Source organism: Delphinapterus leucas, chromosome 14 (assembly GCF_059928025.1).
Source record: "Delphinapterus leucas isolate spDelLeu-1000000601 "Yukka" chromosome 14, BTC_Dleu_Yukka2, whole genome shotgun sequence".
Taxonomy (NCBI): domain Eukaryota; kingdom Metazoa; phylum Chordata; class Mammalia; order Artiodactyla; family Monodontidae; genus Delphinapterus; species Delphinapterus leucas.
In genome coordinates, this window is record NC_143142.1 from 16,468,357 (window position 1) to 16,494,996 (window position 26,640).

Here is a 26,640-nt window from a genome sequence, read left to right on the forward strand (position 1 = left end):
ACTCCCCTGGTGGTCCAGTGGTTAAGACTCCATGCTTCCACTGCAGGGGCATGGGTTCAATCCCTGGTTAGGGAACTAAGATTCCTCATGCCACACGGCGCAGCCAAAAAAAAAGTGACAAAACAAAACAGTGTCTGTCCCCACAGAGCGCTAACTAGTGGAAGATTGTCATAATCTGGGCCAGGGGGAGAGAGCAGAGGTTTTTTCCAGGCACAGGAAGGAACAGAGGCAGAGGTGAGACACAGCCTGGCAGACAGAGGAGGCTGGAGCTCAGAGCACAAGTCCCAGCTTGGGGGAAGAGGAGTGCAGGACCTGCAGTGGAGTCTGGACTTACAAGGGCAAACCGTGGGGGGAGGGAACACAGGACCAGGCTTGCGTTTTACATCAGTGTGTGCAGGGGGGCGGGGAGGGAGGCGGGGCTTGACCAGAGGCGGCCCAAGAGTCACAATGCTCTAAATAAAACTAGGTGAAATCAAGGAGACCTGGTAATTGAGTGGCTATGAAGACAGAGGAGTACAGGATGCCTCCCACGTTTGTTTCCTGTGGGAGGACGGAACATCCACCAGATGAGATAGGGCAGGTGGGAGGAGAAGCAGGGCCTCAGGGAAGAAGGCGCACAGGAGAGTCAGGGTGACAAGGGCAGCGATCCAGGACAGGCAGAGCCACGGGGCTACCCAAGCCCAAGGACCTTTCTTTTCCCCTGGCCAAGCCACCTCTGAATCTCTCCGGGGCTCAGGAAGCAGAGGTTTGGGGAACGATACAGTGCTGCCACTCCTGTGTGCTCTGGCCCGGGTGTGGGGAAGCTGTGAACTATATGTAGCCAGCTCTGGAATTCTCAGAGTGCTCACCCCTCCCTCAGCCCACTCCCGCGGTGCCCAAGTCCAGCCCTGAAATCCAGATACAAAGCTGCCTCCATCCCCTGACAGCCCCCCTGCGGAAGAGGGGTAAAGTCAAGCGTGTTATCACAGGAACCAGGTCCTTCCTGTCACACAAGCATACAGGCTCACCACTGGGGCCAGCGGGCCCAGGACACAATCTCAGGCCCCAAACTCTTGTGGAAATGCCCTTCAGAACTGGCCCAGGGCTCCACCCCAGCTGAGCTGGGGAAGAATTTGCACTGACAGAGCTCAAAACCTAACTGGAGGATAACAGAAGCCCCAGAGGCTGGCCCCACCTCAATTGCCATACCAAGGCCACCCAAAAAGGTCATTCCACTGGGGAAACAAAGGCTAGCAACTGTCCGTGGCCTTGTCGCTCAGGCTAAGTTTGATGAGTTTGTAAGATCCTGTTGGGACAACACATGGTGCCACAGCAGAGCCCATGAACTTATTAGCACATACACACAAAAGCCTCCTCCCTCCGGGCCTTTGCACATGCTGTGCCGTCCACTCTCCTGTCTTCTTTTCCAGGCTAAATCCTTTCTTATCCCTTGAGACTCATCACAGTTCAGTTTCCTTTTCTGCAACACGAGTATAAAAAGGATCCGTTCTACCTACCTAAATAAATAGGAACGCGTGGTTTCTATGCTGGGGGGGGGGGTCTCTTCTGTAAGAGATTTCCAAATCTTATTATGGAAAATAAACATTTTGGAGGGGGTGGGGATTCCAGCTTTTTTATTTTTCTCCTTTTACACAAAACAAAGGAGAAATAATACAGGATTAAAACTGCAAAAGTAGTTAATTGGTAGAACACATATACACCAAAAAAATCCAAAAAAAAAAAAAAATCCAGATAGGAAGAAAAGCCTGCTTACAATGAGGAAACACACATAAATTAAGGTAGTTTGGGGACTTCCCTGGCACTCCAGTGGTTAGGACTCCGCGTTCCTGATGCAGGGGGTACGGGTTCAAGCCCTGGTTGGGGAACTAAGATCCCTCATGCTGCACGGTGTGGCCAAAAAAAGTCAAACATATGCTACATGGGTGACACTGTTTATAGCAACATTGAAAGGGAGAAGACAACACTTATTTAGGGACAGATACACCACAATGTACAGGTTTTACAGCATTTTCTGTAAGAGATTCCCAAATCTTATTATGGAAATCCTTATGATTTATATAAAGGATGAAAGTGTGGGGCTTTTCTAAATGTCAAGACTCCAGTTAAAATAAGCACACATCAAAGAGTCAGCTTAGGGTACCATTTCCTCCAGGAAGCCCTCCCTGACCACATTCCTGGCACAGGGCTCCAGGTCCCTTTCCTTTGAGTTCCCAAAGCACTGTGCACATCCCCTATGAGAGCACATATCAAACCGGTAGGAACTGTCTGCCTGAGTGCCTCTGTCCCACCAGCTTGTGACAGCTCATTAAGGGCAGGGAGTCTGTCCCCATCCATCTTTACCTCCTTGCATTGAGCAGAGCCCAGCCCCACCAAGCCCATCTGTTGCTGAGACCTGCTCACCACTGCAGTCCATGCCATTCCGGGCTTCTGTGAGCGCTCAATACATGCCAAGCACCATGTGGGCGAGCAACACATAAGCACAGGGCCCCAGCCCTCCCTCCTCTTCTATCCCAGGAAATTTCCCTCTACTGTGATCTAGTTACCTCTCCAACCGGCACCACTCCTGCCCTTTAAAGAAAAAAAAATCAAAGGAACACTGCACAAGACTTTGTGGCCTGAGCAGAGCAGCCCCTGGTGGTACATAAGGTTTCAACTCACTGTGTGGCCTGTCTGGCTTCCTCTGTGGGTGGGGGAGGGCAGGTCAGGGAAGGGGGCTGGCTCACAAGAGTGAGGCAGCTGGCGGGAATCTGGTACCCGGGCAGCCAGGCCCTGGGGCTGGTGGCACTTTCACTTGGACCTGGAGGGGGAGGAGGAGGGCAAGGAGGAACAGGGAGAAATGCAGCCCCAGCATCCTGCAGATTGGATCCTGTCACACCTCTCCCTGTGGGGCAGAGGAGCAGGAGATGGGAACTGGAATGTGTGGATTTTCTGAACCCTGGACCACTGGAATGTGTTAGCAACACCAGCCATGGGGCTCTGTAGTTGAAGCAGCTGGTAGCATCATTGATTATCACCACCAAGCCACAGATGAGACAGCCAAAAAGCACGCACGGATTAGCGATGCAGAGGGAAGCTCCACAGGCAGGGGAAACTCGCCAGGAAAAGAAAGAGGACGACAAGTTTTTGGATGAGAAGCTGAAAGAGAGAGGAAGGGAAAAAAATAATGTTTTGCAAACATTTTTGTTAATTTCTTTAGACTTAAAAAAAGCCCTTTTTACAAAGGAACAAAGAGTTCCAGAAATAGTAAATTTGCGGGTAAATGTAAAAGCCTAGCAACATAGTGTGGGTTTTATAATATAAGTAGAAGTAAGATTTATGACAACAATAACACAAAAGACGGGAGGGGAGAATGGGAATATCTATACCGTTGTAAGGTTCTTACATTATATGTGAAGTGGTTTATGATTTGAAGGTAGACCGTGTTAAGTTAAACCTGTAAACCATACAGCAACCGTGAAAAAAAAATAAACCAATGAAGTATAGCCAAATAAGCCAACAGTGGAGATAAAATGGAATCTTAAAAGATATACCATGAATCCAAAAGAAGGCAGGAAAAGAAGAAAGAATAAAGAACAAATGGTAGAAACAGAAAACAAGTGGCAAGATGGTAAACTTACACCCAATTGTGTTGATAATTACTTTAAATCTTAGAAGGTCTATACACTCCAATTAAAAGGTAGAGATTGTCAGACTGGATAAAAATGCAAGATTCAAAATAAGCTGTCTATGAAAAACACATTAAATATAAAGACACAGATAAACAGTTCCTACCAGTTTGATAGGTATAAAACGATGGAGAAAAATATACCACACTCACACTAATATCAAGAAAGCTGGAGTGGTTCTGTGAAAATCAGACGATGTGGACTTCCAGACAGGAATATTATTAGAGATAAAGAAAGACACTTCATAATGATAAGAAGTCGATTTGTCATGAACATGTAATAGTCCTAAAGACATACACATCCAATAACTGAGCTTCAAACCAGATAAAGCTAAAATCGACAGAAATGAAAGGAAAGAAAGACAAATCCACAATCGTAGCTGGAGAGTTCAACTCTCTAATTGACAAAGCTCAGTAACTGAGAAAAAAAAACTTTCAAAAGGAAGCCGAAGGAAGATATAATCAAATAACCCGAAAGTTGTAGAGCAGCAGGACAGAGAACCCACAGAGGGCTGAAGCAGAAGTGGCTGGGGGACACCAAGTAGCAGGAAAGGCTCCTCTCTTTTTTCGGGGCCCACAGACCTCGCCCAGAGGGGAGAGAGACATACCAACTGACACTATACTTCCCAGTGGTTTTCACTCCCTGACAAATCTGGGTGGGAGGGCAGTGTTCACACCTGCCATGCATCTGTTTGATTTGTTTCCTGAATCACTACAGTCCCAAGCACACTGTGATACACACACACACGAAATACACACATGCACACATACCAGCCTGTCTCCCTCACCTCCTCCCTCCCCAGTGGCGTCTCTGAGTGGGAATCAGAACAGTCTACAGGAATCAAAGGGGGCTGTATGGGACAGTGGCTTACAGCAGTCTCTGGATTCCAATCCCAGCTCAGCCACTTACCAGCAATTCACTTCAGGCAAGTCACTTACCCTCTTCATGCTTTAGCATCTGCATCTATAAGAATACCTACTTCAAAGGGTTGTTGTGAGGAAAAAAAATATATGGTAACGCAAGTCAGGCACTTAGATCTGTGCCCGGCACAGGGTAAATGTTATATTAATGCTGGCAACTGGTATCCCAATTATGTAAATACATATGCATTGAAGAGATTATACAGAAATGCATAAAAACAGTTACTGTGGTTATCTCTGGACGATTATCTCCCTGAGTTTTCATTATTTCCTTCTTTGTGCATCTCTGTACTTTTTAAGTTCTTCTGCAATGAATGTGTATAACACTGATAATCAGTATTAAAGAAAAGTTAAATATTAAAAGGAACATGAATATAATTAGTCCTTTTCATAGACATTTACAACAATATAGTAAAATAAACTTTAAAAACAATGAGGAAAACTACTATACATAAAATAGATAAGCACAAGGATTTACTGTGTAGCACAGGGAATTATACCCAAAACCTTATAATAACCTATATTGGAATATAATCTGCAAAAGAAACCCCAAAGAACAAAAAACTGAATCACTATGCTGTACACCTGAAACTAACACAACATTGTAAATAAACTTGAATTAAAAAAAGAGAGGAAAGGACTTCCCTGGTGTTCCAGTGGTTAAGACCCCATGCTCCCAATGCAGGGGGCCCGGGTTCGATCCCTGGTCAGGGAACTAGATCCCACATACCACATCTAAGAGCCCACATGCCACAACTAAAGATCTCGAATGCCGCAACTAAAGAACCAAGTGCTGCAACTAAAGAACTGGTGTGCGGCAACTAAGGAACCGGCATGCCGCAACTAAAGAACCCACATGCCCCTGTGAAGATCCCACATGCTACACAGAAGATCCCGCACGTGGCAACAAAGATCCCACATGCTGCAACTAAGACCCGGCGCAGCCAAATAAATAAATTAATTAATTAATTAAAAAAAAAAAAACGAGAGAAAAATAAACAATGAAGGGATATAAACATAAAAGATTTGAAAACAGGTATTCAGATAAATACTTGAACGAGAATGTTCATAGCAGCACTATTCACAATAGCCAAATTCTGGAAATAACCCAAATGTCCATCAACAAATGAATGGGTAAACAAACTGTGGTCTATCTATACAATGGAATATTATTCAGCCATAAAAAGGGATGAAGTACCGATACATGCTATGACATGAATGAATCTCAAAAACATTATGCTAAGTGAAATAAGCCAATCACAAAAGGCCAGGTATGGGGCTTCCCTGGTGGCGCAGTGGTTGAGAGTCCGCCTGCCGGGGACACGGGTTCGTGCCCTGGTCCGGGAAGATCCCACATGCCATGGAGCGGCTAGGCCCGTGAGCCATGGCCGCTGAGCCTGCGCATCCGGAGCCTGTGCTCCGCGACGGGAGAGGCCACAACAGTGAGAGGCCCGCGTACCACAAAAAAAAAAAACAAAAAACAAAAACTCTGCACAAAAGGCCAGGTATTGTATCATTCCACTTATATGAAATGTCCAAAATAGGCAAATCCATCGAGATAGAAAGCAGACTAGTAGCTGCCAGGGATTATGGGGAGGGAGTAAAGGGAAGTGACTGCTTAACGGATACAGGGACTCCTTTGGTGGTGATGAAAATGTTCCGAACTAGACAGAGGTGATGGTTGCACAAATTGTGAATGTCCTAAATGCCACTGAATTGTATACTTTAGAGTGGCTAATTTTATGTTATGTGAATTTCATCTTAGTTTAAAAAAAGTGAAGGCTATGTATATCACATGCATGTTTATGTATTTACAAATGTGTAGAAGATGGGTGGGTAAGATACACAGCAAACTGTTAACTACAGTTACCCCTGGTGGGGGAAAGAAGGAAGGACTTTCACTCTGTATCTTTTTCTTTTTTGTTTTTACAATAGGTATGTATCTTCTTTGACATAAAAACTTTTACAAAGTAAGTAACAATACTGGATACAAAATGGCATGAGATGGGCTTCCCTGGTGGCGCAGTGGTTGAGAGTCTGCCTGCCGATGCAGGGGACATGGGTTCGTGCCCAGGTCCGGGAAGATCCCACATGCCGCGGAGCGGCTGGGCCCATGAGCCATGGCCGCTGAGCCTGCGCGTCCGGAGGCTGTGCTCCACAACGGGAGAGGCCACAACAGTGAGAGGCCCACGTACCGCAAAAAACAAAAACAAAAACAAAAAAATGGCATGAGAAAGGTCTCTAGAAGAAAACAAGGCTTGAGGATACACTGTGGCAAGTGTGTGGTTCTAGAAATGAAGAAAACTAGGAAGCCGGATATTCCCAAGAAGGGCTAGAAAGAGGGAAAAAAGCACAGGCTTGTTCTGCTATGAAGTGTCCCAGGCAAGTACTTTCTCCTCAGAGGGTCTCAGTTTGTCCCTCTGTAAAACAGGTGGGTTGAACCTCATAAGTGATTTTCAAATGATTTTACATTTTTATTTTCAAATTTTTGAAAAACCACAAAACCCCTTTTGCAATTGCAGTCTTCAGTGTAAGCCCAATATATAAATAGATATGAAGTGAGCAGCTCTGACTGAAGAGATGATCAGCAGAGACCCCAACCCCAGGAGTGGGTGACATCCTAAGGCCCCTTCCACTCTAAGAAAGACTGAAGTCCAGAACCACAGAGAAGGGAGGGCTGACTGGTCACACGCAACAGAACATTTGGAGGAAAAATCTCACAGGCAGTAGAAGCAGGGAGAAGAGAATGGGCAGAGCCGGGATGAAGCCCAAGCCAGTGACGAGGAAAGGAGCTACTACCGGCAATGCCATCAACAGCCAGCAACCAGCAAGCCCAGGGTCCCCCGGGGCAGATGAGCTGTGACACCCCTGGCCCCATGCCTCTGTCCAAGATCAGGCAGATAGATAATAGCTGTCTCCAGGTCAGAATTCCTGCTGCACTAAGGGTGAAAACAGGATGTTTTGGAACAGATAATCACAAGTGACCACAGGAAGCATGACAACCACCTCCAGGTGACACTCCTCTTCTTCCCCAGCTTGTTTCTGGTGTGGCTGCCTCAGCAGACCAGGCAAAAAGACTTCCAGTGCGGCTCTCCAAAGACAGAGAAGAGGCGGGAATTCTTGGAAATTTTAGGACAGGGCAGAAGAGACCATCTGAGGGGTTCAGACAGGGAGGAAACAAGGCCACCGAGCTATCTCAACAGCTCCCTCACCCCAAAGATGCAGCTAGGCTGACGCTCCTAAGGACGGTGAGGAAACCACACATCCACTTGTGAGGACATAGGACTTTCCAAGATGGGCAGCATGTAACCAAGCGAGCCCAGGAGGGAACCAGGTCAGGTCTCCGATGAGGCACGAGTATAGTGTGCCAGGCGCCGTGGCCGCTCCTTCATCCCCGCCCCAGAGGAGCCAGCCCCCTGCGGCTGTCCTGCAGCTCACCAGTGATGAGAACCCACCCCAGTCGGTCAGCAGAGTCCGGAGGGAGTCCACGGGGCAAACGGTAAATCAGGAGGAAACCAAGGGCAGGCTGTGGGACACTCCCATTTCCACCCAAGGAAGAGGAATATTCCTGGAAACAGAGAGCAAGGAAAAGCCTGGCCACGACTCTCTGAACCACTTCAAACCTGAATGGGGTCTGGGACTGACCCAACAGATCGGTTGCCCCTAAATGGGTACACAGGCAGACAGGGGGCAGCCTAGGTACTGGGTCCACTCAGCTGACAAAAGCCACAGTTCACGGCCCAGAAAACCAAACTCTCCCTTGTTCTACTGCTACTAGGAACCTCACTGGCCTAGACCCATCCTGGGAGGTTTTGTAGATGTCACAGACCATCCTTTACAGCTTGCCTTGGCCAGAGGGAGGCCTGCGAGTTCTAGGAGAAGCCCTGCACTGATCCCAGAGCAGCTCTCTGGTCGCTCCCAAATCTTAGTCTTAGATGAGCGATCAGTATAAACCAAGCCACCAAACAACGTCCTCCTCCACCGCTTCCTCCTCAAAGCCACGGAAGAGGCTCAGGGGAAGCGAGATGTCACATAATCAAAACCCAACTTAACACCACCAGCACCAGAACATGACTATTTCACCTGCAGAGCAGAGCCCCAAACACTCGTCCTCACCCCACAGGGCCACGAAGGGTCCCAAAAATCACATTCTCCAGGGAGCTAACAGAGCTCAGAATCCTCCCCCAGGCCCAGCTAAATGGCCATCCAGGTACGTGTGCTCTAAATGCCCGCCACCAAGGCCACATCAGACACAGGCAGCAGAGCTGTCAGGTGGAAAGGTGACAGAGAAAGCCAACCCCCCCCCAGAGCAATGTCTAGATTATTCCAGGGAATAATGATAATCATTACCGTTTATTGAGTACTTTATAGCATTTCAGGAAATGCGCCTGTTTCACAGATGAGGGGACTGAGGCTCAGGGTATAAGGTGACCTGTCAAGGTCACACAGTTGGCAAGTGGCAGCACGGATACAGACCCAGGAGAGGAGGGGCTGATAGGCAAGCCTGTGTTCTTTCTGTGGCACTACGCTGCCTCCCCACCTGCCTGGAACCCAGAGGGTTTCTGGCTCAGATTCTCCAATGGAGGAAGTGGTTTGCTGGAGGTTCAGCATCATGGTGGGTGTCTGCAGTTCATACTCATTTAATCGTCAGCCACCTTCAAATATTTATTAAGCAACTGCAGAGAGAACCAAGCCATACTCAGAGGTTAGAGACACTTGAACAGCAGGTAAGATCCCTGTCTTCAATGGGCTTACAGGGCAGAGGGGGAGACAAAAGGAAAAAAGCCCAGTGTACACAGATCTGTGAAGTTACAGTGAAGCGGGAGGGTCAAGAGGTTGGCTAGTTTTAACCGGAAAAAAAACCTTCTCCAGAAGGTGACTGCAGCTGAGACCTTAAGGGCTGAGAGTGAAAGGAGACGGACAGGTCAGGAGGCTATTTTCTGCAACGTGGACAAGGGTCCAGACTTCGGGCAGAGCTAAGTGCTTGGAGTGGTCAGAAGTCAAATCTAACTCAGAGAATGCAGTTCAAGAAGCCCCCTAGACTTGGCAACTGTGTGTTTGCCGTAAATGCAGGGCAGAAAGAAAGCATTTTTAGAACCTTCCAAAGTGGGCCCGCTGCAGGCAACAGAGAGGGCCAATGCAAGGGCGGGAGCTGTCGAATTCAACAAACCGGTGCCATGAAGGATGGGCGTCCAGTGTAGCCGACTCTGATTTTTCGAAAGAAATAACATACGGATTTTTGGGTGCAATCTCCTGATACTTTAAATACTGGCAACTAATTCGGAATTTTTGTTTTGTTTTTTTTGTTTTTTGGGTTTTTTTTGTGGTACGTGGGCCTCTCACTGCTGTGGCCTCTCCTGTTGCAGAGCACAGGCTCCGGACACGCAGGCTCAGCGGCCATGGCTCACGGGCCCAGCCGCTCCACGGCATGTGGGATCTCCCCGGACCAGGACACGAACCCGTGTCCCCTGCATTGGCAGGAGGACTCTCAACCACTGCACCACCAGGGAAGCCCCGGAATATTTTTAAATACCACGCAGGCCAAGTAACACGGGTCTGCAGGCCAAATCCAACCTGCGAATTCCCATCTCTGCGTTAAGGTTTCCAACATGAAGAACGAAAAAGAGAAGGGGGTTGGGCACTCAAAGACCTAAGATCAAGTTTTTACTACATTATCTGTGGTGATACTGGGTGTGACCCTTACCTCTATGTGCCCTGAGCTGCAGTTTAGCTTCCTCATCTGTAAAATGGAGGAAGCTACCACATACTCCAAAGGGCTGTTGTCAGAATCATCAACAATGACGAAGCACGTGAACATGTTTCCTAAACCTTAAAATGTTGCAGAAATGGGGCTTCCCTGGTGGCGCAGTGGTAACGAATCCCCCTGGCCAATGCAGGGACACAGGTTCGAGCCGCGGTCCAGGAAGATCCCACATGCTGTGGAGCAACTAAGCCCGTGAGCCACAACTACTGAGCCTGTGCTCTAGAGCCTGCGAGCCACAACTACTGAGCCTGTGTGCCACAACTACTGAAGCCCGTGAGCCTAGAGCCCATGCTCCGCATAGAGAAAAGCCACCACAATGAGAAGTCTGCACACCGCAATGAAGAGTAGCCCCTGTTCACCGCAACTAGAGAAAGCCCGGCACAGCAATGAAGACCCAATGTAGCCAAAAATAAATAAATAAAATAAATAAATTTTAAACTGTTGCAGAAATGGTTTAACACAGGCCAAGAGAAGGGAAGGGGCAATAACAGAGAGAGCAGACAACAAATGAGGCTGTGAAGAGAGAGTGAGAAGGAAATGAGCTGGGTCTTTGCTGGCGTGCAGACCGGAAGAATCTGGACAATAGAATCCATGTCAGGGGTGGAAATATAAATTTAGGAGTTGCCAACACACCAGTGATAAAAGAGGTCACGCAAGTAGGTAAATTTACCTGGGTACCTAGGAGAGAAACAGGGAGCCCAGAAAAAACCTTTGGGAAAATGCAATGTTGCGCCCCACAAAGGGATCAGAGAAGGAGGAGGGGAAGGAAGCAGGGGGTTCTGCGGAGAAGTAGGTTTTAAGGAAGGGAGGGGAAATATGGCTGCTACAGAGTGAGATGCATTCTTAGCAAAAAAGAAAACGTGGAAGAACGGCCCAGGCTGCATTCAAAACAGAAAAAGGAGCAGGCTAAAGAAGTTAGCAGGGGCAGACGGGGTGGAAAGGAAACCAGAAGGAAAGGGGATCCAGGTGTATCTGCGGATGGGTCACATTAGACCACGGATGTCGACACTGATGGGAGATGCTGGGGGGGGTGGGGGGGCGCGCGGGGAGTTACAGGAGGTGTTGAGGTGGAAAAAAGGGGACACAGCAAATAGCAGACCGTCCTGGAGGGTCTGTCTGCTGTGTGCTGAGCGCTCCCACGTCCACATCACGAGGCCTCCTGACAACGAGGGAGGCAGCAGCTCCAGGCTCAGTTCACAGCCCACTTGCAGCAGGGTCTTTCTGTTGTTGCAAGAGGCCTGAGTGTCCATGGCTCATTCAAAAAGGCTCCCAGACTGGCGTCCAGGAGAGTCGAGCCGAGCCGTCTGAGGATCCTTGCACTGAACCGAGAGGAGATCCCCGGAGGCCTCTGCCTACCTTACTCATGCTAGCTCACCCTGGGTTCCACTCTTTCAAACGGCTGCAAGTGTGTGACTCGTTCTCTCCAACAAGAAAACAGAACAGAACATGGCTGTTTCTGCCAAGAGTTCTGAATAAGCTGCATTCCATTTCATTAAAACAATTACCTGAGTCCCAGCCAAGAATTACATAAAGCTTCCTCCCAGCACCGCCCCTCCCCACCCCCACCCCCATAAAGCACACATCATCCTGCTCCTCAAACAGGCAGTCAGGCTGGACACGACTCTGAGACCTCCCTAGGACGACCCCATGATCATGACCCAGCATCCAGCCTCTGTATCCTTGCTTGCTGACAGACAGAAGTGAAGCTCACAGAAGACCCTCGGGCGAAGCACTCCCCTTACGAGGGCCGACTGGCTGCCCAAAATGCTTCTAGTAGGCACCAGGGCCCTCAAAGCCAAGGGGGCCACTGGTGCCGGAACCCAGCTATTTCTCCCAAACAGATGGGGGGCCTGGTGGACAGGATTTGAGTCTGCACAAACCAAGACAAGAGAGACCTGGGAGTGGGGATTCCAGGAGAGGGAGCCTGAAGTCTGGAGAACTGGACAGCCAGCGGAGCTGCAAGCAAGAGCCTGGGGCCACTCCGGCCTCCGCTGCCCACAGGCTAATGGTGTTCCTTTGGCCACAGATAGGAGGTTCGTGATGTGAAGCCAATGGCATTTCGTCCCCTCCCCCAGTCTCCAGCTGCCCAGAGGCTGCTCTCTGCCTTTTGTAAAGCATTGCTCTGCATCCCACCCAGGCAACCCCTTCCAAACTCCAACCAGAGCCCAGCATCTCCCTTGCCCTGACACTGGTCCGGTTAACATCACCATACCCAAAATAACCCCAGAGGCTCCCTCCACACCAGGGAAGCTCACCGTCTCTGCCTGGCCCTGTCCTTTTTTCTGCATGGGTCACCACATGCCCCTATCCCCAGCTGAGAGTCACCAGTCACCACCATCCCAGAACCACTTGGCTCCTGTCTCTGCCCACCCAGGGAGGCCGAGAGTCACTCAGGTCAACCACAGGTAGTCACTTATGAGCACCCCTGACCGAAAAACTCCAAGCCCACTATGGAAAAGCAAGGTTTTCTTACTTTTTACCCAGCTTTTTACCATGAAAATGTCTAAACATACAGAGAAGTTGAAAGGCCATTGCAATGAGCACCCATATACCCTCTACCTAGATTCAGTCACAGTTAATGTTTTTGCCACTTTTTTGTACACACTTGTACAAATTCTCTCTCCTTCTCTCTCTCGACATATATACACAGTATATACACATATACCCCTTTCTTTTTTTTTTTACTACATCATTTAAAACTAAGTTGCAGACATCATGATATTTCACTCCCAAATACTTTCACATGCACCTAAGTAACAATGTTCTCCCATAAAACCACAATACCACAATCACACAAGAAATAAGCATTAAAAGGCCATCTTTAAGGGAAAATTTAGCCACTGGGGCTCTGCTGGGCCTGGCCAACCACATATTCTGCCTGTCACTGGCCTAGCATCCAAGGCCTCCCTAGAGAGGCCAGCCCTGGGCCCCACTGGTTAGGCAATCAATCCATTAGTTGGAAGACTTATCTGGATGTGAATGGATGCTTGAGGCCGGATGTGTGACTCCAACTGAAAAGGCAATGTGGACCTGGGAAGCCATGGTGGCTCCAGGCCTATCCCAGGTCAGGAGACCATCTCTGGACAGCCCGCCCCCGCTTTTTTTTTTGGCCGCACTGCCCAGCATGTGGGATCTTGATTCCGTGACCAGCAATCGAACCCAGGCCCCCTGCAGTGGAAGCACAGAGTCCCAACCAATGGACCGCCAGGGAACTCCCCTGGATACCCCTATGAATCTGCTGGTTTGTCAAGATTTCTGGGAAAATTCAACTTCCTAATGCTTTCTCTCCCTCTCTCCCTCCCACAGGACATCCTCAATTCTCCACCTCAAAAGTTTCCTAGGACTTCCTCTTCTGGAAATGGGCTGACTCCCAATGGCAGCCATGTGCAAACACCTGAACAAAGAAAGGAGAGTGTATGGGGTGGGGGCACAGAGGGCTCTGATTCCAACCACAAGGAGTGAAAAGGGAGCTCAGAACCCGCCCCAGGTGCTCCGCAGCAGCTGTGCTGTAAGCTCTCAACCCTGTCTTGAGGCTAACAGGTGACTGAAGAGGTAACAGGTAAGAGAGGAATGAGGTCCTCCACTGAGCAGGAGACACTGCCACAAGTGCCCAGCATCCCATCCTCAGCATGGCATCCCCAAGAAAGAACAAATGAGAGGGAAGAAGTCACAGAGAACAGGAAAAAGACAGATGTGAGACACTGAACAGACAATGTGTGTGTGGGAAGGGGCAGAGAAGATTTTTAGCATCCTAGAAATGGAAAGCAATCAAACCAACAGGCAACCCAAGGGCTTCCCAGGTGGTACAGTGGTTAAGAATCCACCTGCCAATGCAGGGGACACGGGTTCGAGCCCTGGTCTGGGAAGATCCCACATGCCGTGGAGCAACTAAGCCCGTGCGCCACAACTACTGAGTCTGCGCTCTAGAGCCCGTAAGCCACAACTACTGAGCCCATGTGCCACAACTACTGAAGCCCACGCGCCTGGAGCCCATGCTCCGCGACAAGAGAAGCCACCACAATGAGAGGCCCTCGCACCGCAACAAAGAGTGGCTCCCACTTGCCGCAACTAGAGAAAGCCTGCGTGCAGCAACGAAGGCCCAACGCAGCCATAAATAAATAAATAAATAAACAAAATAAATTTATTAAAAAAAAAAAGAATCTGCCTGCCAGTGCAGGGGACACGGGTTCAAGCCCTGGTCTGGGAAGATCCCACATGCCGCGGAGCAACTAGGCCCGTGCGCCACAACTACTGAGCCTGCGCTCTGGAGCCCGCGAGCCATAACTACTGAGCCCATGCGCTGCAACTACTGAAGCCCATGCACCTACAGCCCGTGCTCCGCGACGAGAGGCCACTGCAATGAGAAGCCTGCGCACCACAACGAAAAGTAGCCCCCGCTCACCATAACTAGAGAAAGCCCGCGTGCACCAACGAAGACCCAATGCAGCCAAAAATAAAAATAAAGTTTTTAAAAAAACAGGCAACTGAGATCGATCCAGTATCATGAACAGACATGTAAAAACGGTTACAAGCCCAATCTGCATTTAAATCCCAGCTCTGCCACTCACTAGTTATAGAACTTGGGCAAGTGGGCACACCCTTTCTGTGCCTCCATTTTACCATCTGTAAAATGGGTAGTAGTAATAATAACGGAACCTGCACCTCACAGGGCCAACATGATTCAATGAAACAATGTATGTAAGGTACCCAGCACAGGGCCTGCACATAGTAAGTGCTCAATAAACATTACAGTAAGAGTTCTGCAAACACTGTAAAAAAGAAAAAGTGTTCTACAGATGGCTGTTATTATTAATGAAGGCATTGAGACCAGGACAACCCAGCGGAGGGCTGGAACGAGAGTGAAGCTGGGAGGAAGTTTTTTCAACATCTCTGGCCTTGGAACAAGGTAAAGGCCTAAGGGAAGCTTTGGAGAGTTGGCACACTCAGGAATAATGAATAAATGGGGGAGGAGGGCTGGTCAGCACATCCACAGTTAATCTGGCCTTCCACTGGCCAATGCACAGCCACCCCTGGGCAAACTGGAAGAAAAGAATACTGAGATGTTCCCTCGGGGGACTCCAAACCCACAATGGCAGGGCTCTGGCCCCCAGCGGCCTGAACATTTCCACACTAAGCTATGGCTGCCCAGCAGAAAGGGCACCTGCTTAAGAATCCAGCACTCCAGGGTCTGAATTCCAGCTCTGCACCTCACTAGCACACAGCCCCGGAGAAGATCTGGCCCTGACGCAGAGCCCCACTAGGAACTCACCATCACCCCACGGGCCGCGCCTGTCACAGGCCCAGCAGCTGGGTGCCCTGACCCTAGCCTAACACACAGAGGCACCACAGATGGGTGAGCCCAAAGTCCAGACTTTCCATGGAGCAGAGGCCCCGTAGCCCAGAATGCCCCAGGCAACTCCCCTGCTCCCCAGTACTCCCCCCAAGGACAATGAGGCACTGTGTTCCAGAGGGTCAAGACTGCTGAGAAGCTGCACGAAGACAGGTCCAGATTCCAGCAGCAACTGGGCATTGCCAACAGCTGGCTATTCCCCCTGCAAGGGATGGGAAAGGCAAAGCTATCAAGGCCTGAACCAGACCACCCTTTGCCACCATGACCATATGGGACAGCCCCCAGGGCAGAAATGTAAAAGGTACCTAGCAATTACTCAGGAGGCCCCAAGGCTCATCCCCCTGGTTAATTACCGAGCATTTACTACCTTATTATGATGGAGATGACCAAATCTGGAATTGGATCAATCTGGGTTACAATCCCAGCGCCCCCCACTGAATTTCCCTGACTCAGATTTCTGCATCTGTAAAGCGGAGATTAAACACCTCCCTCTCGGAATGGCTGGGAAGATACCAAGGAATGCTGAGTAGGATGCCGGGCTCCCATCAAGCGCACGTGATCATTATTAGCCCCCAGCTGTGGTCACTGTCCCTACCCCCACCCTAAAGTGCACTAGACACGTGAAGGAGGGGAGAGAGAGGAGTCAGGTCCGAAAACATAATCAGAGTGCATCTCAGTGTTATGAGAACTCTGTCCAGGAAACTCCAGCCAGAACTCGAACAGGGAGAACTCCCAGCCAAACCAGCATCTAAACAGTAATGAGAAAAGCCACCAGCAGCCACCCCGCAGCACAAAGCAGAGAGAACACACACGGAAGGGCAGGACATGCTGTGTTTATGTTTTTCTGCCCAGAGAGCTATAAATTTGTAACTTATTAAACAACACACGGTGAGTTCGTCACTAACAGCTCCAGGAAGGGGAGAGTTCCCCAATTTTTTTTAAGACCAAAAAAAGTCACAGCAGAGACTCTGACCCCTCTAGACTTGCTACATGTCAAACGCCCCTGTTTCAGGGACCAAGAGGCTCACAGCTGAGAGCACTCTCAGGAGAAAAATAAAAACAAGAGGCCTGGCCTATGTGTCCAGCCTAACTAGGAAAACAGCTGACGGGCAGGGTGCTGAGCAGCCATCCAGACAGCTGATGGGGCCTGAGCCTGAGCGCAGAGGCAAATTCCTCTCTCCTCCTGCACAGCCCATTCCTCCCACCCCAGGCTCCGCTCAGCCAGGCGTGGCTGGCCCCCTGGGAGCTTAGGCCAAGGAAGCTGGGCAGCCCAGATTCAGACAACTGAGGAGCCTATGGTGGAAAGCAGCAGAAGTTACAAGTGGCAGCCATACCCCACTGCGACCCCTCCTCAGGCAGAAAGGCCTCGGGGTACACAGAGCTGCAGACCTAGGAGCTAGGGATTAGGCTTATAGCCATGATTTTGTCATTCTGTGGCTGTGCAGCCCTCGGCAAGTGAATCAACCTTTCTCGGCCTCAGTTTTCTCAATTTGTAAAAGACAGGTAGTAATGATAGCAGTGGCCCTAAGGGGCTCTCAAAAAGGGCTGCTGTGAGGACAAGATGTGTTGAGGTACGGGGAAGTACTCCTCAAACAGCAAATTTAAATTCCTACAATCCACTCTGCCAGGGCACTCTCTTTCCTTTCAGAGACGAACTCAGTTTCCTGGCCCTAAATGGAAGACTGTCAGAGGACAGGAATTCCGGGCTTCAACTGCGAACTCTAAAAAGCCTTTCTCAGTCCTTCAAACAGCAAGGGGACTGTCTAGAAGCAACAGAACCCCCATCAGCGTTTCAGAAACAGTAACTCTGCTCGCAAATTCCCACTGGGAAAGCATTGAGACTTTCAGATTCTGATTGAAAAAATATCCCCCCAGACTCCTTTCAGCTCAGTTATTTTTATGTGAAAAAAAAAAAAATACCTGCCTGAAAGCTATGCCAACCTTGAGTGTGTTGGAAAAATGGGTGCCAAGCCAGACCCAAAGGCCGAACTATGCTTGGCAACCATCTCACTCTGCAAAACAGGCAGGACCGGACACCATACCCAGCTCCAGGATCTCGGGGCCAGCGGGGTGGGGAGGCACCCTGATCCCAAAAGGAAGCCTCCGGGAAGCAGTCAAGTCCCAATCCTCCTCCCTGTCCCCTTGGAAATTCAGTGCCTACAAATAGCCGGTCTTAATTTAGTGCCCTGTGTGCTCAGGGGAGGCCCATCAGTCCTGTCTGATGAATCCACCCCTCAGAGCCTGAGCCACAGAAAGAAAGCATCAGCGGTCACACAAGCCACCCACAGTCCATAGAGGGAAGACAAGGCTCCTACAGAGAAGAAACTTTTCCCCCCTCCTCAACTCCCCGGCTCAGAGGCCCTCCAGCTACAGGCGTGAAGGAGAGGGAGGGAGAGTGAATCCTCCCACTCCGGAGTTCACACCACTCAAGGCATTCCTAGAACCCTGGCACCAAGCTCCCTGGGTTTAGTGTCTGGTTCCAGGAGATACTTTCCCCTTCCCTAACACCAGGTCAAGACTGGACTGAGAAGAGTAATTTGGGAGCTCCACTAACAACAAAAACAGTAAAACTCTGTTCTGGGCATCTTAACTTCCTTACCTGCGTGGCTTCCCGCAAGTTATGCTGCGGTGGGGGTGGAGGGAACGTTACCAGCCTGGACAAGTTCAAAGATGGCCATACCTTGGGGCCCACTTCCCACCTCATTCCTCTGGCATTTCACCAGAGTCTGTCTCCCCAGCTTACTCTTCTAGGACGAGGCTGATCTGTGATATAAAAGGGGAGGGGCTGGTCCACAGAGTGGCCAGGGCAGTCAGTGAAATGGACTGGGGGGATCAGTGGGACAGGAGGGAAACTTGTCTTTGTGGCAGCTCAGAAGCTCATCAGAGGCTGTGTCGTCAGAGGCTTATCTCTAACTTGTGAATCTGACCTGTAAAATGAAAGGCGTCAGCTCGGTGGGGCTACCCCTGAAGTGGGGATGTCAGCCTGTGAAGGGGTGGTCCTCGAGGGGGTGGGAGCGGATCCTGGAATTGAGGGCCCAGCCTGTGAGATTAGGCAGCTGATCCCCAAGTTGGGTGTTCTATCTATGCGACCAGGGTGGCGGAAAGGTCTGTGAAGTGAGGGTCCCACAGCTGGGGAGGTGGTCAGGTCCGGGCAGTGGGGGCCCGTCCCTGAGGCGGACGGGGCGGGTCCTTGACGTGGGTCCCTGAAGAGGGTCCCTGAAGCTGCTCTGGGAGATGGGGGTGGCACCCCGAGGTGGAGGGTCCGGAGGTAGGGCTGTCCTCGAAGCGAGGGGGTGGCAACTGTGAGGACGGTGCGGGGCTGGCCTTGGCCTGGGACTCAGGCCCAGCGCGGGATCCCGGCCCCGCAGAGCCCCGGCCGGCCGAAACCAGAGCCGGGACCCGGGCCGCCGCGGGTGGGATTCCGCCTGCCGCTCGCTCGCGCCCGCACCGGCCCGGGGCCGCGCACCCCTCGCTGCCTACTCCCTCGGCCTCCCGCTCACTCACCGAGGTCGTCCATGGCGGGGCCGCGGGCGTCGGAGGCCGGCTCGGCGTCGCGCTCGCTGCCCGTCCCGGGGCTGCTCGTCACCGCCGCGCAACTTTTCCGCCGCGAGCCTCGGCCCGGAACGGAACGCGCCGCCGCCGCGCGCGCCCGCGCCCGCCGCGCGTCCCGCCCCCAGCCGCCCCCGCGAGCACGCGCGCCCCGCCCCCACCGCGCGCTCCGCCCGTGGTCGCCCCCGCGAGGCTGCTGGACCCGCCCCGTGAGCACGCTGGACCCGCCCCCGCCGCCGGCTCACGAGAGCGCGCGCAGCCTGGACGGTGGGCGCCGCTGGGCGAGGCGGCAGCGCCGCCTTGTGGCCGAACAGGCAGGTGGGACGTTGCCAGGCCTTCAGGCCCTGTGTCAGTCTTTCTCTGTCTGAGAGTCACATGTCTGACTGGCTAACAGATCCATCTTCCTGTCTTGACATCTCACAATCCATCAGTCACTCATTCATCACATGTCTGTCCACTGGAGACTCAGATTTATCCGTCTGTCTATCTCCCAGTAAGTCGCCTCCCAAGGGGACTCTAAATCAGTACCAGGCGAGGCCAGGAACATTTGGAGGACCTTTCCTCGGGGCGCCCTCTGGATCGATGGCAGTGAAGCTCGCAGCCCAGGCTTTGGGGCCAGATTCAATATTTTCGAGGTTATATATCCTTTAATCTTCCACATATCCATCCTCTATAGACAGAGATTTTTCCAAAACTCTGCATGGAGCAAAAAGGACCCCACCTTAGACAGTAAAGGAAAAGTTACAGGGAAGTTACACCCAGTGCTGGGCATAGTTTCCTGAAACACCCCACTGCCATCCCAGACTCCAGAGGGGTTTTGCTCCCACAGACTCAGAAATCGGGTAATAGGGGCTTCCCTGGTGGCACAGTGGTTAAGAATCCACCTGCCAATGCAGGGGACACGGGTTCGAGCCCTGTCCGGGAAGTGCCACATGCCGCAGAGCAACTAAGCCCATGTACCACAGCTACTGAGCATGCGCTCTAGAACCCATGAGCCACAACTACTGAAGCCTGTGCACCTAGAGCCTGTGCTCCACAACGAAGAGTAGCCCCCACTGGCCGCAACTGAAAGCCCACGCGCAGCAACAAAGACCCAACACAGCCAAAAACAAAAAAGAAAAGTTCCCCTTCCCACAGAAATCCAGCCCTCAAGACCCTCTGTGTCGGGTTAGGTCCTCCAGGAAGCAGATGTTGAGATAGAGTTGGAGGAATGCCTGTGAGAGAGAAAGAGGAAGAGGCAGGACTGGCAAGGAGAAACTTGGATATGACAAAGATAAGCCAACTCAATTGAGAGCCCTGGAACAAAATTTCATTAGAGGAGTCCCCAGTGGGCAGAAATGTCCAGGCCCCAATTCCCCCACCATGTTCAGCCATCAGCTGGGGGTGCCCATGAAGTGTGTGGCCTTGTCCTGAAGGCCCTGCATCTGGAAGCTGTCATTTCTCAAGCTGGATGACAAGCTCTTTTTTGAAGGCAGAACCAAGTGGCTCTCCTCTGTGGATGCCACATTCTCCTCCATTAAAATTCAAGAGCTAAGACTGCTTCCCAGCTAGGCAGTCTATTACATGCCCTTCCAACACCTTCCATGTACTTCTGTGTTGTAGGCACTTCTCTCTGCTGTAATTTACATTTAGTGGTACAATTGTTTGATAAATGTCTCTCTCCCTTTCAGACTAAAAGTGCACAAGGGCAGAAACCATGTCCATTTTTGCTCATATCTGTACTTAGTCTGTGTGTTTCATGTAGTAAGCACTCAATATATATTTGCCGAATGGCTGGCAGATGTTGTGCCTGACACTTGGAACAAAGCAAACTGTAGTCCCTTCCCTCAGAAAGTTCACAGCTTAATGGAAGATTAAGATAGTGAGATCACCCATTCATTCACTCAATGATGAGATATTTATTGGCACTCCCTTCGAACAGGTCCTGTGTTGGGGCTGGTGATACAATGATGAATAAGACTGATATGGTGCCTGCCTTCTTGGGATTTAGTCCAAAAGGGCAGACAGAAGAGCAAACAGGCCTGTATGAAGGATGAATAACCTCACACCATTCCCAGTTGCCTGGAACAGTATATGCAAAGGCCTTTAGGCAAGACAGAGACCATGGTGCATTGGAAGAACTAGAAGGAAATTGCAGCATGGAATACAAGGTGAAGACTGATAATGGGGGTACAGAGGGGTTAGCAGGGGTGCCTATCCTGCATCAGACACTGGGCTAAAGCTGGGAGAGGCATAAAGAAGAACCCACAGTTAGTCTAATTCACATTAAGCCCTGGAGTTTCTGGGGTGAACAGTATGCTAAAACTGTAATAGGGGATATTACAATGCGGATGTAATGTCACATTTCCTCTAGAGGAGGTCAAATGCGTTCTCTTCAGAACAATAGTAACAATTATAATTGTACTATCAATATAATGAACAGGCTGTGGGCTGGGTGTTTTCCATGCTTTTTTGCATTTAATTCTGACCACAAGCCTAGGAGATGACCACTATTATCCCCTTTTTCAGTTGGAAAAGTTAAGAACAGAGAGATTGAGTTACCCAAGGTCACAGAGCTAGTAAGTGGGAAGTCTGGGATCTGAACCTGGGAATTCTTTGCTAAGGCCTGTGCGGGAAACCTGCTACTGTGCCAAGTGAAACCATTATCCTTAGACCAATCCCAGGACATACACTTGTCCCTGTCTCAAAGGTCTCAAACCTTTTTCAAAGCAATATTCCCTGGAGAGGAAAAACAAGACATCAATTGAGCCGTCAATTTTGCCCTTGGTGGGTGGAATTCTAAGGAGAACTCAGTCTTTGGAGTTCAGTACTGGTGACTTTGGACACTCAGACCCCTGCTTGGGATTTCCTAATGTAAACAGCCCCAAAATACCTTTTCCTGGGACTTCCCTGGTGGTCCAGTGCTTAAGAATCCGTCTTCCAATGCAGGGGACATGGGTTCGATCCCTGGTTGGGGAACTAAGATCCCACATGCCACAGGGCAACTAAGCCTGTGTGCCACAACTACTGAGCCCGTGCTCTCTGGAGCCTGCAAGCCACAACTAGAGAGAAGCCCACAGGCCGCAACTAGAGAGAAACCCGCGTGCCACAACTGGAGAGAAGCCCACGTGCCGCAACGAAGAGCCCATGTGCTGCAACAAAAGATACCGTGTGCCACAACTAAGACCTGATGCAGCCAAAAATAATCAATAAATAAAAATTTTTAAAAAAAGGATCTTAAAAAAAAAACAAAAAACCTTTTCCTCCCCTCGGGGACTCCCATCCCCCAGCCATCAGACTTGGTTAACTCAAACCAGGTTTTCTCATACTTCCTGAGGATGAACGGCATTGCCTTTCTGCGCTACCCAGACAGGGGTCCATACGGCGTTGCTCTGGATTCCCATTGTAACTTAAAGGGAAATTTTCACAATGTCCGGAGCCCTTGATGTCCAGCAAATGAAGGAGGAGGATATCCTCAAATTCCTTGCAGCAGGAACCCACTTAGGTGGCCCCAACCTTGACTTCCAAATGGAACAGTACATCTACAAAGGAAAAGTGATGGCATCTACATCATTAATCTGAAGAGAACCTGGGAGAAGCTTCTGTTGGCAGCTCGTGCCATTGTTGCCATTGAAAACCCAGCTGATGTCAGTGTCATATCCTCCAGGAATACTGGCCAGCGAGCTGGGCTGAATTTTGCTGCTGTCACTGGAGCCACTCCTATATCTGGCCGCTTCACTCCTGGAACCTTCACTAACCAGATCCAGGCAGCCTTCTGGGAGCCAAGACTTCCGGTGGTTACTGATCCCAGGGCTGACCACCTGCCTCTCACAGAGGCCTCTTACATTAACCTGCCTACCATTGGTCTAACAGATTCTCCTCTGCACTGTGTGGACATTGTCATCCCGTGCAATAAGGGAGCTCACTCAGTGGGTCTGATGTGGTGGATACTCGCCCGGGGAAGTTCTGCATGTGCGTGACACCATCTACTGTGAATACCCATGGGAGGTCATGCCTGATCTCTACTTCTACAGAGATCCTTAAGAGATTGAAAAGGAAGAGCAGGCAGCAGCTGAGAAGGCTGTGACCAAGGAGGAATTTCAGGGTGAATGGACCGCCCCACCTCCTGAGTTCATTGCTACTCAACCTGGGGTGGCAGACTGGTCCGAAGGTGTGCAAGTGCCCTCTGTGCCTATTCAGCAGTCCCCCACTGAAGGCTGGTCTGCAGCTCCCACTGCTCAGGCCACTGAATGGGTAGAACAACCACTGAGTGGTCTTAAGCTGTTCTTCTACAAACTCTTAAAGTGGAAATAGGTTGACGGAAAATAGTCTCAAAAAGAAAAAAAAAGAACTGACATTGACAGAACATTGTTGGACAGCCCTGCCAAAACTGAATTCAGGATCCCCATGGTGAGAAAACAGCCTCCAAGAAAGTAGATCCTCCATGGGATCACTCCACGGCCGAATGTTCTGAGGCCCTCTAGTCCATGGAATGTCAGTGTTTTCAGACATGTACTGTTCCTTCCACCTGGATGGCTCTTGACGCCTCTTCCTGTCCCAGCCCACAGGCCCCTCTACTTAGCAGTGTGGGGTAGAGGTTAAGTGCACAGCTCATTGGACTGACTCCACCCAGGTTCTAATGCCAGCTTTGTTCCTTGCTGGTGGTGAATCTCAGACCATTCACTCTTTGTGCCAATTTCCTCCTCTGTAGAAAGAAGATAAATAATACCTACCTGTCAGAGTCATCATAGGATTAAACAAGATACTACACATTTACTACTTAGCATAATCCTTGTCACTAACAAGCACTCTCTAACTCAGCACTATCCCCTAGAAATAAAATGCAAGCCACATATTAAAATTTTTTTAATTTTAAAATTAGTAATTAAAATTTTTTTAATTAGTAATTAAAAATTTTCTAGGAGCCACATTAAAAAAGATAAAAAGAAACAGTTAAAATTAATCTTAGTATATTTTACCTAATCCAGTCTATCCTAAATGTTATCATTTCAACTTGTAATCAATATAAAAAATATCAATGAGATAGCTCACTTTTTTTAATAGGAAGTCTTTGAAATCATATGTGCATTTTACACTGACAGCACATTTCATTTCCACTAGCCACAGTCCAAGGGCTCAGTAGCCACATGTGGCTAGTGGCTACCACACTGGACAACTACCACACAAATGATAGCTGACATCATTATTTGGGGGGGATTTCAACCTAAAAGCCATTTCCCCAGAAGACCATTCCCTGGCCTGGTAGACTATGTCAGGGCTCCTGTTATTAAGACCTTTTTTTTAGCACCCTGAAAGCACTCCTCATAATTATACAGTTGACTCTTGAAAAACACTGGTTTGAGTGGAGTGGTTCCACCTACAAGCAGATTTTTTTTCCCCATAAATTCAGATAGTACTACACAACCTATGGTTAATTGGATCTGTGAATGCAGAACTGAAGATACAGAAGGCCGACTATGGCACTTAAGCATCCAGGGATTTTGGTATATTCGGGGCTCCTGGAACCAATTGCAGATAACGAGGGACGGCTGTAATTAAACACTTCTTGTGCACTCATTTGCATCTGTCCATCTCCTACCAGATTCTAGGCTTCAGGAAGGCAGAGACTAAGTCTGTCTCATTCACTGCTCTACCCCAGTACCTGACACAGGACATAGCACATAGTAGTTGCTGAATAAAAATATGTTGTGTGAATAACATTTGTTAAGTACCCATTTAATGAATTAAGTTTACCACTGCACTAATTGATGTTGGGAAGAAAGAGGGGATTAAGGGGAAAAAAAGATTTGGAAGAATAAATTCCAGAGCTTACAATACAGATGTGGAAGTTTTCTTTACAAAAACAGTAGTTGTTCATTGCAGAAAGAATTTTAGAAAAACAACAACAACAGATAAACTGAGATATAAAAATTAAAAGTATTCATAATCCCCCCAAAATAAATGACCAGTTGTAGATTCTTCTAGACCAGCCTTTTACACACACTGACACACATATTGGGAACATTTATTGTTTAGCATGTGGGAAGCAACATGTTAAGTCTTTTACATTATCATCTTATTTAATCCTCACAAAGATCCAATGGGGGTTTTATGCCTATTTTCCAGGCCAGGAAACTGAGGCTCATAAATGAAGTCACGTGCCCAAGGCCACGCAAGTAAGAAGTGGCAAAGTTGGGATTCAAACCCAGGACTGTCTGACTTTACAGTCTAGGACATGGCTCCTGAAGGGGAGCTTGGGGACTGTGTCACACACCCCTTGGCAAGTTCAATTTCCCCAGAGGGCTTGGACACAATGCCTTAGGAGGCCCTGCTGTTTCTGAATTTGGGGGGAGGGCACCCCCACACACACTCATTGTCCTGCTTAAAATCTTCCTGACACCAGAATAAAGCCCAGTGATTTTCCACCAACTCTCTTTTCTCCTTTCTCAGCTCCAGTCACAGGGAAAGGCTTCAATTTTTTGGCCGCACCATGCAGCTTGCCAGATCTTAGGTCCCTGACCAGGGATTGAACCCAGGCCCTCAGCAGTGAAAGCGTGGAGTCCTAACCACTGGACGGCCAGGGAATTTCTGGGAATGACTTTAAATTCCTCCAAGAGGCCACATCCTCCTGGCTCCAGAACCCTGCAGGTACTGATACCCCGGCTAAAAGGCATCCTGTCCTCTTTCTCTTGGTTAACTTCTCTCCTCCTTCAGTTCACAGCTCAACACCCCCTCCTCCAGGAGGCCTTCCCTGACCACCACCCAGGCTTGGATAATTGGTCCCACAACCTCCACCAAAGCATATAACTCTGTGTCAGGCACCATGGGGAGCCTTTTTCCTATATTATCTCATTTAATACCCACAAAATCTCTACAGCACTGGCACACTGGAATGACCTGGGAAGCTTTTATTTTATTTTATTTTTTTGGCTGCGTTGGGTCATCGTTGTTGCTCGGGCTTTCTCTATTTGCATTGAGCGGGTGCTACCCTTCATTGCCGTGCACAGTCTTTTCATCGTGGTAGCTTCTCTTGTTGCGGAGCACGGGCTCTAGGCACGCGGGCTTCAGTAGTTGTGGTGCACGGGCTTAATTGCTCTGCGGCATGTGGGATCTTCCCAGACCAGGGATTGAACCCGTGTTCCCTGCATTGGCAGGTGGATTCTTTTTTTTTTTTTTTTAACATCTTTATTGGAGTATAATTGCTTTACAATGGTGTGTTAGTTTCTGCTGTATAACAAAGTGAATCAGCTATACATATACATATATCCCCATATCTCCTCCCTCTTGCGTCTCCATCCTCCCTATCCCACCCCTCTGTGTGATCACAAAGCACCGAGCCGATCTCCCTGTGCTATGCGCTGCTTCCCACTAGCTATCTATTTTACATTTGGTAGTGTATATATGTCCATGCCA

At 49.5% G+C, this 26,640-nt stretch overlaps 1 protein-coding gene and 1 pseudogene across 1 annotated transcript in view; one reads left to right on the forward strand and one right to left on the reverse strand.

The window, feature by feature from the left end:
- PXN (paxillin) overlaps positions 1 to 19,351 on the reverse strand; it is a 45,050-nt gene extending 25,699 nt beyond the window's left edge. Inside the window, 1 exon segment of the mRNA XM_089894553.1 lies at positions 19,204 to 19,351. Within this exon segment, the coding sequence (XP_089750679.1) occupies positions 19,204 to 19,216 (13 nt within the window). The 5' untranslated portion in view covers positions 19,217 to 19,351.
- A 3,290-nt stretch (positions 19,352 to 22,641) lies between these two features.
- LOC111162769 (small ribosomal subunit protein uS2B pseudogene) lies at positions 22,642 to 23,522 on the forward strand (annotated as a pseudogene).
- Positions 23,523 to 26,640: the final 3,118 nt, after the last annotated feature.